Raw genomic sequence first — 14197 nt, 5'->3', positions numbered from 1 at the left:
GGTCAACTCATTTTCCCAAAGATTGACCTCTAAGTAACTCAAAAATAGGATTTAAGATTAAAAAAATGGGTGGTTGAATATTAAATCCATTTTTTGGGAAAATGAATTGACCAAATCCCCTTCGAGAATCTGCCAAGGGATTCTTCATTCAATTTCGAGCATTTTGACATATTATGGGCCTCAAACGGACATTCCTATCAAAAGTTATACGCGTTTGAAGTTAAAAAATTTTTTTTCCGTAAAAAGCATTTCGTCAGTACGAGTGGCGGGACCCGCCACGTGGACAGCAACTCGCCAACCCCACTGGCGAGTCCACCAGGCGCTGCCACGTGTCCAACTCGCCAACCCCACTGGCGAGTCCCCTTCAAAAACAGACCCCCCTGGAAAAAATTTCAAAACAGCCCCCTTTTGAGAATTAGTTTCTAAAAGTAACCTAGTTTGAGAAATTTGTCACAAGTTGCAAGTCTTACTTTATTGCTCAGAAATAGTATCCCATTTTTATTTATTTTACTTTAATAAACATTTAATTATTACATTACGACGCCCTCTGAATCCAAAATAATTGCAGAAAGAATGACATTGACAAGCGATGCAGTATAATGGGAAAATGGAATGCACAAACATATTGACATATACAAATACAAAAGCAGTTTGCATATATTTTTCTTATGACTTGGTGCGAACCGTGCATTCCAGAGGAAGACCCTGAGGGAATCGTTTGAGGTCTGTGCAATAATCGTAAATCATGTAATTCTTCTGCACCCATTTTAGCTTCTTCTGGTTTGTGGAATCAAGCTGTTGAGAATATAGCCAAGCTTTTTCAGAAGAGGTGCTGGAGTTGCATGAAGAAACCCCATTGGACCAAACGCAACCATTGGCTCTGAAGTTCCTGAAAGAAGCAGTGAATGGTGCTTCACTCCAATCTGTCTTCACAAGCCCTCCTCTTGTTGCCCAGTCATCAGCGTTCCATAGACTTGAATATAACCTCATAGGCTGTTTCTTTGGGTATTCAATACCCGCACCCTCCAAGTTCTTGAACTCCCTAATTGGTCTTCCATCAACATAGAATCTGGTAAAGTAAAAGATTCCATGCATTGAGTATTGAATATTGAATATTCTAATTTCCAATTCAAGGTTATATTTATATCATTATATGCTTTAGATTTTATAAACTTACACAACATGTGCAGGATTCCAGAGAAAGGAATAGGTGTGAAAATCTGCAGTTGGGTCAAACCAAAGATAGAATTGTTGCTCCCTATTACCCTTGCCTTGTGTGTACACATTAGTATGAACTATGTAAGGATCACCACTCAGATTTCCCAGGAACTCAAAGTCTATCTCATCCCAAGATGACCCTTCTGAACGTAACTGCGTCATGCACAAATTATACATTAAAAATAGTCAGAATTAATTAAGCAACATGAATATGCAATATGAATATGTATGCGTGTGTGTGTGTTGTGGTGTGCTAAGCAAGTTATTGGCACTATTTTGGATAGTTATTGAATCAGATGAATTAGGATTGATTAAGGGGACTCACGTAAAAAGCGGTGACCGTGCCAGCGGAATTTCCAGGGACAAGTTTGATTTGCATGTCAATTTTGCCATATAGATACTGATTCTTGGACTGAAAGCCAGAGCCAGAGGCTCTGTCGAGAGACAGAGTAAGAAGCTGACCATTGTTCAGAATCTTACCTCTGCCATCTCCCCACGTGACATCAACATCTTGGTACAAGCTGACAGCAGAAGCAACCATAGAAGGCACAGAGATTAGAAACGCAAGGACAAGCACAACCATTGTTTTAACACAAGAGAAAACAACCATTGGAATTGGACAGTTTGTGGTGTTATAGAACTATGTGAGACAGAATTGGTATTTCGTGCACAATTAATTGATGAGAAGGAAAATTTTTCACCTCCTCGAATTTATAGTAGTCTATGGGGTTTGTGGAGGCTTGGGGATGTGTTTGAATAATAATAAAAAGTTGATGGGTGGGATGATGTGGGAACTCAACAGCTGGACAGCAATATGATTCAATAGCATATTTGTCATAGTAGTTTATACTTTATAGTGGTCCATTACGTGGTGCTTCTGTTATTTTACACACATTCGGCGCAAGGGCTATGACTTCCTAGGTTTGTTTTGTTCCACCAAACCAAACCTGGGTTCGGCTCTTGCAAGCGTGTGGTATTATTGTTGATTCGTGGGATTTATCCAAAGTGCTACAAGTTGAGGATTTATAAGTCTAGTTTCTGGTATCTTCCACGGGACCTTTTTGGCTTGCCTGGTCAGCGGCAAGGAGGGATTAGTTTCATTCCTTCACATGCATGTATGTAAATTCTAGAAATTCTGGCCCTGTGTATGCTGCAAATCACATCACAACATCACAATTACACGTGTATAGAGAGAAATTAAGACTCATGGTTACAAGTTAAAGTCATCAACCTCACTCAAACTTTCACGTGTTCGTAATTATTTACAGAAAGAGATATGTGTTGTACCACTACTTTTGATTGTTATTATTAATTATATTAATTCACTACTTTTTTTCATTGGTTATTATTAATTATATTAATTCACTACCCTCTTTTTTTTTTCTTTCAATAAACTACACTACTACAGTAAAAATGTGTTTTTCTTTATAACAAAACGTGTTATATATACTTTCATATAATTTGAGTAGGACAGTTTCCTGCTTTCTTTCTTTTTGCGAAGATGAACATGTACATTGATCATTGGTAGAAGGAGTACCAAAAACCCATTTACAAGACAGAAACCAAAAGAAGCGTTCACCCTTGGTTATAACCTATTTACATTATGCAACTAAAATATGAGATAACCAAGGATATAAAAAAAAATAAAAAAAATCCTTAAGAGCAGAGAGGATAAATCTGAAATCTGAAATCTGAAAAGGATTTTTCTAGACAATAGCGAAGCGGTTTAACTATCGGTTACTATTCGCTAAGATACTATGTAAAAAAAATCATATTTTTTAACATAATTTTCATTATGAAATATGTATGTAAAACTCATCAAATAATAATTAAATATTAATAACTTAAAATTCTTTATATTATCATCCAATCACAAACTTTAATACTTCGTTTAGATAAAAAAAATATTAAGCCAAAATAAATTATTTTATAAAGTTAACTTAATTTATCCCCTTTAATTTTTATTGAAATTATCTCATTTAATTTATACATAAGTTGATTTCAACTAATAGGAAAAAACTTAATTTAGTTTATTTTCATATTTTCTTCTTTTATAAGTAATTAATAAAAAAATTCCATCCAAAAAAATTATATATAATAATAAGTGTGTTAATTTTACATGTTTATTTAAGAGCATTCCTCATGGGACGTTTGGGCACGAGAGAAAGTTTTGATTTCTTGAAAATCATAGATTTGAGAAACTAATTTTAAAAAATAACATTTATAAAAAATAATGTTTTTTAAAAATATTTTTTTATCAGTTCATGAAAACTTGTCATAGGAGAAGGTGGAAGTCTTACTTTTTGGAGTAATTTTTCTTTTTGGAGGACATAACACACTTCTTATAAATACATATTTTTTATTGGTTGAAATTTATTAAAAATTATAATAAAAAATCCTCCTGGAGTTTAAAATTATATAAATAATAAGATTCCTATTATTGCTTTCCACGCATCTTTTGTAATACCACAAATTTTAGTATTTTACTCATCTACGATCCATTGAATAGATCAATTCAAATGTGGTAAGTGATAAGGAAAATGAAGGCGTTGGAGAGGAGTGGGGAAAGGGGGAGTGTGGATTCCTCTCAGTACTTGCTAATTTCCACTGCGAGGAACCTTCTTAGATTTATAGCCTTTATCATCAGGTAATTGATATTCAGAATGAGTCTGACAATAAAACGTATTGAAAGTTCAAGATTCTTTGGCAAACCTGGAGAGACGGAGAAAGAAACATGCATGCAATAATTCAACGTAAATGTGAGGGAAAATCGTTTTAGAGGTGTGTTGAGAGTGGAGGTGGAGATTTCCTTTCTGCAAAATTACTCCAAAGCTGTTCAAGTAAAACACTTTTGTCTGCCACAGAGTAATCAGTAATCACCATGCCAGGAAATTTTCTGAATCTAAACAAAATTTCACGAAATCTTATACCAACGATTCAACGTGATTTCCGTCAAATGTTAAACTTATTTTTTATATAAATTTTTTAACTAATAATTATCCGATAAAATAGAGTCACGTTTGATTTTTCTCTGTTTCGTACAAATTATTTCGTAATTGTAGCAAAGTTAAATCACCACATATTTGCAGAGTTTTAGATTTTCGCGCGTCTGCTGTGCCTTCTTTGTGGGTCGAATTTGGGCCGAGTTCATGTACTTTGACTAGGGTCCGGAATTGGATCCAGACTAAAATAAAATGAAACTAATTTTAAGCAATTAAAATTATGTTTGAGGGTTTAATTTTAAAAGAAAATAGAAGGTAATTCAATTTTTTTTAAAACTAGGGGAAGGTTCCTTTCTGTTTTTTAAAATAGAAACAAAATAAAAAGAGGAAGAAAGAGCGGAGGTTAAATAGAAAATGTGAGGAAATGTGCACTTAAATTATCTTTATGACAGTTAAAAGGAGTAAAATAAGTTTAAAAAATGGAAACCAGTATATGATATTATTTTTATTGATTGTTATAGATAACCATTTTTTTACTTAATAATTTCAAAAATTAAAATATAGCAAATATCATGACTTAATATTTTTTTTATAAATATTATATCACTCTTTTAATTTAAAAGTAAATATTTGTTTCCTATTTTACCCGTATTTTTTTTTTTAGTTTCAGGGGACTAAAATAACAGTAAAATACAAGAACTAAATTGATTTTTTATTCTTGATGTAAACTTGTCAGTGTTAATGAATCTTGTTATGTATTGTTAAAGCTTAGACCTAAGTCTTATGATATAGCTGGCCAAAAAACAGTCCTATGATATTGTTTAAATTTTTCTATATAGATGGAAATTGAAAGTAAGAGTATAGTTGACCAAAAAAGTAATTATTTTATCTTCAATTTTGAAAATTATAGATAGATAGTTTTTTTTTAACTCTAACATTTAAAAAAGAAAAAGAAAGAGTATTAAAATTATTTTTTTTTATACTTGATCAAAATTAAGAACATATATAATCACACCTAGTGACCTAGGGGTGTGAAAAAATAACTAAAGCGAACCGATCTAAAATCGAGTGGAGCGGTTTTGAAAAAATTAAACCATTTTAGAGAAAGTGATTTAATTAACCGAAGCGATCTGTATCCAGCTCTTTTAATGTGCAAGTATCAAAGCAACCCCACATTAATTAATTTGGAATTAAGCAAGTGCATTTCCTCCTCTTGCCCATGTTTCCCATTAAAAACAATATGCCTTCCTTTCTGGCACTGGTGACTAGTTTCCATTTGTCTGCACATGCTGACTATCTGCGTCAGAATTTTGAATTCACTTGTCGGTTTCAGTGGAGGGTTTTTCTTATGGAAAAGAAATAAATTGTGATTCAAAATTATTCTTAATTTTAACATATTAATTCATCACTTGATTGGATGCAGAGGAGTTACACATAATCAAAATCAATTATTATTAATTCTTTTTATATAAATTATATAATTTAAATATGTATTATGTAAATATTTATTGAAATCTTTCAAAAAAGAAATATTTATTGAACCATAGATAAATGATGATGCACGTACTGTTAGTAGTGTCCCTAAGATGTGAATTTAAAAAAAATAAAAAAAAAAGTGACCAGATCGGGAAGCGTAGCTTTAGTTATTATCATTAGTTTATTTCATTAAAATGCATGCTTTTCTCTCGTAGAAAACAACTGTGGTTTCAATATATAAAAAATACTTTATTTAATGATGTAATTAAGTATTGTCTCGTTTAAATGATTCAATTGTCAAGTCACCACTTGACATAATTAATTAATAGTAAGTTTGATTTGTTAAAAATTATATTACTAAATATAATAAATATTTTTGTTTCATATTTGATTTTTTTTAAAAATAGAACAAGAGACAACACAAATTCAGTTCAGTTTATGAATATATGATAAAATCTCTAATTTTTGTTATTAAAAAAATCATGAAAGAATTTTTTTCTCACATACAAAATATTAAAAACACATATTTTTTTATCTATCTTTACCTTTTTAATAAAAAAATAAAAACTAACCAACAAAATCATTTAAAAAAATACTAGATTTTAATAAATATTCATGTAACTTATATTTTTATCTTGCGTTATTTTTTTCTTTTCCTATCCAATACTATAAGTTTAACAAATCAAAACATACCCTAAGAATGAGAACTAATTAACATGAATTTTATAATAAAAACTATAATAAATAAAATTAAACTGAGCTAATTTTGGAGATAAAAACTATTTTCTAGCATAAAATTAATTATTATTTTGAAACTAAAATAAATAAATAAAACAAAATTGTTTTGTTTGAGAAAATATTTCTGATTTAATTTTTGTATTCACTTTATCTTATTATTTCATCTTTTGATAAAATTTTAATGGAAGAAAATAAAATCAAACATAATATTTAAAAGAAAAAAAATTATGAACCCTAAACCACGATCTCAGGGACAACATTTTTTAATTGATTGTAAGGTAAAAGACTAATTAAGTTATAGCGGTTTAGCAACACAGCGACCGAGGATCATTTCGGTTGCTAACGACTTAGAGAGTTGGATTTTTGGTGCACATCTTTTCTGTCACTATTTCTGTTTCTGATTTAAGTAGTGGCTGATTTTTTCCGATATAACGATCAATTTCGTCTGTCTCTGGACAACATTTTTCTAGTAGTGTATTTGAAATTATTAATAAAATACACTACTAATTTTTTTTCTTCTAATTAAATTTTTATGGTTCAATAAGTATGTTTTAGAAAAGTGTATGTATAGTACCAAATTTATTTTGATTTACAGCTTGTGTTTAACTTTTTTTTCAGTTTTATAAATTAATTCATATTGTCAACAAGAACTTATCAGATAACTTTCTTTCTTGATAATTGTAAATCGGTTTCATATACAATGTCAATTGAAGATTTATCTAAGAATAGATAGCTACAATTATAATTAACTACTCTAGTATTCTTATAGCTAGTGTGAGGATTGAAAAAAAATTATAATATGATTTAGAAGTAGGAAATTAAAATAGCTCAACAAGTCCATAAACTTGATGAAAAAATTATTAAAAATATATGACTTTCAGTTTTTGTTTAAAAAATACACAAATTTGATTTGGTAATAAAAAAAAATTTAAAAAAATGTTGCTGATGTTTGTCAACTAAAACACTACTGGATAGGTACAGAATAAAATTAGATTTAGTAAGGGAACAGCTCATGATTGTTTATATAATCTTAAGCGTGCAAATCAAATGTTTGTGTCGAAGAAAGAGGATTTCACGACTTGTTGAAAAAAGGCACTAATGCTGACCACAATGAAAAAAAGGTAGCAATAACATACTATAGTTTTAGTCTTCTAGATACGACATCAGAGACCTACTCCAACGACGACAACAGTGTATATATGGCGGTGCTTCTTAATTCTTATATGCATTTCATGGAGAAACGCGTGCAATGATTCGTGTGGGCGTTCATCTATAACAACTACTACTTTACTCGTTCCTCATTCTTCACCAGCTGTAAACAACTAAATCAACATTCCACGTACCTTCTTCTAACTTTCCTCTTTTCTGGCTATCTACTTTCTATTTCACCTATAAATACCATTCAAGCCTGCCATTCTTTGCAATAACACACTTTTAGCACCCAACATTCTCATAATCAAATACCATTTCATTCATTCTTACATATTGCTTAATTTTATCTGAATTTTGAAACACCTTCTGAATGGCTTTTTCAAGAGTTGCATTGTTAATATGCACGGTAATTGGGTATTTTGTGATTGCCTCTGCGGGCAATTTTTACCAAGATTTTGATATCACTTGGGGAGATGGGCGTGCTAAGATACTCAACAATGGCGAGCTTCTCACTCTGTCTCTTGACAAAGCCTCTGGCTCGGGTTTCCAATCCAAGAACGAATACCTTTTTGGTAAAATTGATATGCAACTCAAACTAGTTCCAGGCAACTCTGCTGGCACCGTCACAGCCTACTACGTATAATCATATTCTACCCTACTACTATATTTGCATCTAGTCATACATATTGTTCATAAACTTCGGTAATAGGTTAACATATATAATACTAATAGAGTGATGTGAAATATTCGTGGTGCTGAATTTCAGTTATCTTCAAAAGGAGCAACATGGGATGAGATTGACTTTGAATTCTTGGGTAATTTGAGCGGTGAGCCATACATCCTTCACACCAACGTGTTCAGCCAAGGCAAGGGCAATAGGGAGCAACAATTCTACCTCTGGTTTGACCCAACTGCAGATTTTCACACCTATTCCATCCTCTGGAACCCCCAACGTATTGTGTAGGTTTCTAACTTAGTATGCAATCCTCGATATATATAAATAATTATAAAATTAATTCAATGTGCATTTTTTTTCTTATAACTTGTGCTGGAAGCAACTAAATAAATTTGTTTGTTAATTTTGTTTCAGCTTCTCGGTGGATGGAAGTCCAATTAGGGAGTTCAAGAACATGGAGTCAAAGGGTGTTCCATTCCCCAAGAACCAGGCAATGAGGATATACTCAAGTCTGTGGAATGCAGATGATTGGGCCACAAGGGGAGGCCTTGTTAAGACAGATTGGACTCAAGCTCCTTTCACAGCTTCATACAGAAACTTCAATGCCAATGCCTGCACTGTGTCCTCTGGAACATCATCTTGCGGCTCAAACAACCCTTCCTCTTCCAACAATGCTTGGCTCTCAGAAGAGTTGGATTCAACTAATCAGGAGAGGCTCAAGTGGCTGCAGAAGAATTACATGATCTACAATTACTGCTCTGACACTCAAAGATTTCCACAGGGCCTTCCTCCAGAATGTAACACTGCCTAAAAATATTTTAATTTCCCTGTGTGGATTGATCCAGACTCCAATTTTCAGCTCTCTTTTTGAGTTTCCTTTTTCTTATCTTTTGTAATTTCCATAATGATAAATTCTTTGATTAGTTGTAAAAGTCTTGTTATACAGTGTTCAATTCAAATGGTTCATTCTTTCTTTCTTTCCTATTTTCCTTAAAGACTTTAGTTATAACAGTTGTGCTTTACGAATATTTTTATCACATTAAACTGATTTAATATGATAAAAGTTAAAAAAAAGAAAAATCTAAATAATAAAAATTAAATAATTCAAAAACTGAACAAATTAAAAATAAAATTAAAATTCACGATAACATGATTTTAGATTGAATATGATTTCAGATTTTGTTATAAAATATAATTACATAATTAGTTATGATTAAATATTCACTATATAATAACAAAAGATTTATTAAGTAAGATCAAGGCAAACTACAAGAAAGAAACTTAGGATCTGTTTTTTTTATTGACAAAACAAATTCTCTTAAATATAAAAATCACAATCTTAGCTTTTAAAGTAACAAGTGAAGCAATATGTTTCTCCAACTGTCCTATTGAAGGACAAGGACATATTCCGTATGAAAGTGGAAGATTTAGGCGATTAATTAATATTTGCATAATCTGTATAAAATTATGTGGTCAACGCTTTTAGCATCTGAGCATTTATGTGCCATGGATTAGACCAGCTCACGGAGTCACGGTCTACTTCTTCTCTTCTATAATTGGATTCACGCAAACGTTACTTTTGTATTTTTCTTGAGAGAACGTTATATGCACGCGTATTTGGAAATTGCTTCTTATGAATATTTAGAGAACCAGAAGCATGCCCATTCCGAACCAACTTTGTAATTTCTTGGGCCATTAAAAAACCAAAAGCGCGTCCAAACCACTTGGCATGACTACATGACAGCCAATTGCTAATATTTTAATGTCTGTTCCAACTCTTACTGACACACTAACAATTGTCCTACGCGCAAAGCTGATAATAGTGATAGCAGCTTCCATACTTGTATAAATACCAATCCTACCTATCCGCCACAATCATCCCTTTCTTTCCTTCTCTCTCACATTTCATTACTTCTAGCAAGCTATTACATCTTTTCCTTCCTCTGTCTACATTTCATTTCATTCAAAACAATCATGGCATCTCTTCATTCCACATGTTCAACAAAAACCGTCCTTTATGCATTGGTATTGTTGGCCTCTTCCATGGCAACTTCTACCAGGATTTTGACATAACATGGGGAGATGGTCGTGCCAAGATACTCAACAACGGCGATCTTCTTACTCTTTCCCTTGACAAAGCCTCCGGATCAGGGTTTCAGTCCAAGAACGAGTATCTCTTTGGCAAGATTGATATGCAACTCAAGCTTGTACCCGGAAATTCTGCAGGCACTGTCACTGCCTATTAGGTAAGTATAGTAACAGTATACAATTGTATTGTACTCAAGATTAATGTATCATGTTTATACATGCCTCAATTAATGTCAATGCTACTAAACTTTGATATTTCACAGCATGAATTGTATTAATCAATCCATGGTGGTTCATATGTATGTTTCAGCTTCTCAGTGGATGGGACCCCAATAAGAGAATTCAAGAACATGGAATCGAAAAGAGTTTCATTCCCAAAGGAGCAGCCAATGAGGATATACTCAAGCCTATGGAATGCTGATGACTGGGCAACAAGAGGTGGCATTGTGAAGACTGATTGGAGCCAAGCTCCATTCACAGCATCATATAGGAACTTCAATGCCAATGCCTGTGTCCATTCTGGAGCATCATCTTGCACTTCCAACTCTGCCTCCTCCAATGCCTGGTTCAACCAACAGTTGGATTCAACAAGCCAAGACAGACTGAGTTGGGTGCAGAAGAATTACATGATTTACAATTACTGCACTGACACCAATAGATTTCCACAAGGCCTTCCCCCAGAGTGCCAAGCATCATGATTGAATTGGTTTTCATTTGTATGGATGTTCATTCTTTTATTCTTTGATACTTGCAAGTTAGTATATCTTGAAACTTTTACACTTAATTTACATCATGATTGTATTACAAGAAACGGAAAGAAGCCTCACTAATATATCTTGAATCTTTTACACTTAATTTACAGAATTCAAATTTGCTAAAATTAATTTGTTTAAGCTGTAGCTCTGCTAATATTCATAGTCAAAGGAGCAACAAACTAACAAACAGAAGTATATATGTGAGAATGTATGAAGATAATACGAATTCAATATTTGAGACCAGGTATACAAGTAAATTTGAATAGAGTTAGGAACCTGCCTAACTTGACCTTTGACAGGAAAAAAAACATCAATTTGGGTCAAAGCCAGTCATGGATCGAATTTAGAGATGTAAACCTAGTCATGAATATAGGATTATTGCTTCCGGCAAACCTTTTTTTTTCCTTCTGGAATAGTCAATGTGAAATGTAAAATTATATTATAGAATGTACTTTTTTTTTTGTTGCTTCTAGAGTAACCAATCCAGAAGGTAAAAAAGTATTCTAGAATTAGTGCAGGAATATGGGTACCTATGAACCCAAACTAATCCATCCTAGCCCAAACTCTTTGATATTTTAGTGTTTTGACTCAAAGTAAACCCATTCCAATTAAACACATTATTCGTTGGTACTGAATTTTGGTGTTGAACCTATGAACCCAACCCAATACAATATAATGTAACATATTTTTAATGTATTATTAGTTAGGATTGTTTAAATTGGCTATGGTAACATCAATTTTTATGTCATCTCACCGCTTAGCATCAGTTTCTTTCTTTTTTTATTAAAGTTTTGGTTTAATTTCTTTTAATGCGTTATTTTATTAGTTAGCATTAACTTTTTTTTGTGTTAGCATTAATTGTTTTAACTTTTAAATTGATCACATGGTAAGTTATTTTGGTATGAAAGTTAACATCTCTTTTCGTAAGAATTTGTATTTATTTAAACTCCAAAGGCATTTAAAACACCTTAGAACAAATAAAAAAATGTGTTATTTTCTTTCTTTCTTTTTTTTAACTATCTAGTGTTTCATAGTTGTATATGAATTTTTGTCTTTATAGCATAAATATTTGAAAGAATAAAATAAAAATGCATATACTATATAGCTATTCAAAAGTTATATATCAAAATGTCATTTGAAAATGACAAGGTAAAAAATATATTTTTCTTAAAAATTTTATTTTTTTATCCATTGACTCAACCCCAACTAATTCGCTATTCATCAGGTTGGTTTAGTTTAGTTCGAATTTGATAGAAAATTACACAAATTTAACCAAATTCAACCAAAATTGTTTTGGTTGATCAAGTGGAATAATGAATTTGATGAAACCCTACCAATAAACACCCTTAAACCTAGCCTCCACACAATATATATAAATTAGAGTTAATAAAATATTTTTACTTTCTATTTTTAAAAATATAAATTAATAATTTAATTATTACTATAATTTAATAGTTTAAATTATAGTTATATTTAAATTAAAAAAATTAAAAATACACAATAAATAAAAAATAATTTAGTTTTTAAAAAATAGTTTTATTTAAAATACAAGTATATGATTTATTTAAAACTACATGCAATTAAATTGTTTGACTTATTTAAAACTCTAGCTATTTGGTGGTTCCAGTTATTGAACAAATATTTTTTAGGTTAAATTGACTTGGGCCTATGAATAGTGTGTTTAACTCATAAACCAAGCAAGTTGGGACTAGCTAAAGGGTGTTGTTAGGTGCACCCAGCATTTTCTCATTTTTCCAATTTTGTCTTTTACGGATGAAGTTCTTCCATAGAAGTTTGTGACTTTCAAATTATTAGCACAACGCTTTAACCAACCAAGCTAATGAGCTAATTACGTTATAAAATAAATAATATTGTTATACATAACACTAAAATTTTTAATGTATATTTAATTCACATTTAAATTTAAATAATAAATTTTGTGACAATTAATTTTGATATAGATCATACGAATTATTTAATTTGTATATTTTTTATAAATAAAAAATATTTACTATTACAAAATTTAATATATATTAAATTTTGTAATAGTAAAAAAAATTTAATGCACAAATGAGTAATTTAACATATTAATAATTAAAAAAAACTTTAAGAATTAAAAAAAATCAAAAAACCAATATATATTAATATTGATTGGGCCATTAATTTTAAATTAATTCGTTACAAATATTTTTGTCCATAAAGAGCAAAATTAGAAAAATGGAAAAATGTTGGATGTACTAGCAATAGTGCTGGGTGCCCCTAACAACATCCCTAGCTAAAATGCTCGCTCATCTTAACAGAAGCTTATTCGGCAGTTTATCACATGCGGGCTAAATGGGTGTATCTCTTTTAAGTAAAAAGGGTATAATGAATAATTAAAATATAAAAATAAAAAATGAGGTTGTACTTTAAAAAAATGGTGTATATATATATAGCAACTTCCTATCATTTATTACTTATTTACTTTAGATTATTTGATATATATGGTTAAAATTATTAAAGTATTTGAATAATTACTGTTTAGTGTTTTTTTGGGTACAAATTAGTGTTTAGTGTTTATTATTATTTTTCTTAGTATTTGAATATTTATATTTTCTTGATATAAAAAATTGGAGGTATTAAATTTTTTATGATTTTTTTAAGTTTGAGAAATGTATACATACATAATTGATATATAAATTATACATGTCAAGTGACATAAAATATTTGCCTGCCAATGCTACCCATTATAAATATAGCAGACTTTGTGTCATTTTCCCCAATCCGCAGTTAATAACACTGGTAACAGGAATCCATGGAAATTCACACAAGAAAATGACAATATGTGGGTCTGAGATTAGCAGTGAGCACCTAGGAAATTAATTCCAGTATTGAATAAGGTGGATACTCAATAAATAAATAAATAAATAATCGGTGCCTGGCTTAGGGCCTGTTCGTTTCCATGGAAAGAAAGGCAAAGAAAGTGAGGATTGAAAAGAAAAGCAAAAGAAAGTTTCATTTCTATTGTTGGTTTGAGAATAAAGTAATAATAAATTTGCTAGAAAACATGTGGAGTCCACTTTTCACTTAAAATTCGTGGGATTATCGAAAAAAATGGTAAAAAGTGATATGTTTACAAGATTAACCAACCTTGTATGAGAAACGCGGATAGA

The 14197-nt window shown here is 30.9% G+C and overlaps 3 protein-coding genes across 3 annotated transcripts; 2 read left to right on the top strand and 1 right to left on the bottom strand.

Moving 5' to 3' along the window:
- Positions 1–474: 474 nt before the first annotated feature.
- Positions 475–2206, bottom strand: LOC100778340 (probable xyloglucan endotransglucosylase/hydrolase protein 23). Its single transcript, XM_003542102.5, has 3 exons — positions 1544–2206; positions 1178–1371; positions 475–1069 (listed from the first exon to the last, which is right to left on the bottom strand). The coding sequence occupies exons 1-3, from the start codon at positions 1826–1828 to the stop codon at positions 667–669; spliced, it is 882 nt and encodes a 293-aa protein (XP_003542150.1). The 5' UTR covers positions 1829–2206; the 3' UTR covers positions 475–666.
- A 5222-nt stretch (positions 2207–7428) lies between these two features.
- LOC100782104 (probable xyloglucan endotransglucosylase/hydrolase protein 23) lies at positions 7429–9179 on the top strand. Its single transcript, XM_003542108.5, has 3 exons — positions 7429–8163; positions 8293–8486; positions 8617–9179. The coding sequence occupies exons 1-3, from the start codon at positions 7897–7899 to the stop codon at positions 9011–9013; spliced, it is 858 nt and encodes a 285-aa protein (XP_003542156.1). The 5' UTR covers positions 7429–7896; the 3' UTR covers positions 9014–9179.
- Positions 9180–10066: 887 nt separating this feature from the next.
- LOC100784249 (probable xyloglucan endotransglucosylase/hydrolase protein 23) lies at positions 10067–11170 on the top strand. The gene is given in 2 exon segments (XM_026124886.2): positions 10067–10240; positions 10243–11170. Coding segments are annotated over 2 exon segments (810 nt in total). The 5' UTR covers positions 10067–10176; the 3' UTR covers positions 10989–11170.
- Positions 11171–14197: the final 3027 nt, after the last annotated feature.

This window comes from Glycine max, chromosome 13, assembly GCF_000004515.6.
Source record: "Glycine max cultivar Williams 82 chromosome 13, Glycine_max_v4.0, whole genome shotgun sequence".
NCBI classification, from domain to species: domain Eukaryota; kingdom Viridiplantae; phylum Streptophyta; class Magnoliopsida; order Fabales; family Fabaceae; genus Glycine; species Glycine max.
The sequence above is the reverse complement of the archived record's forward strand: the minus strand, read 5'-3'. Positions and strand labels throughout refer to the sequence as shown.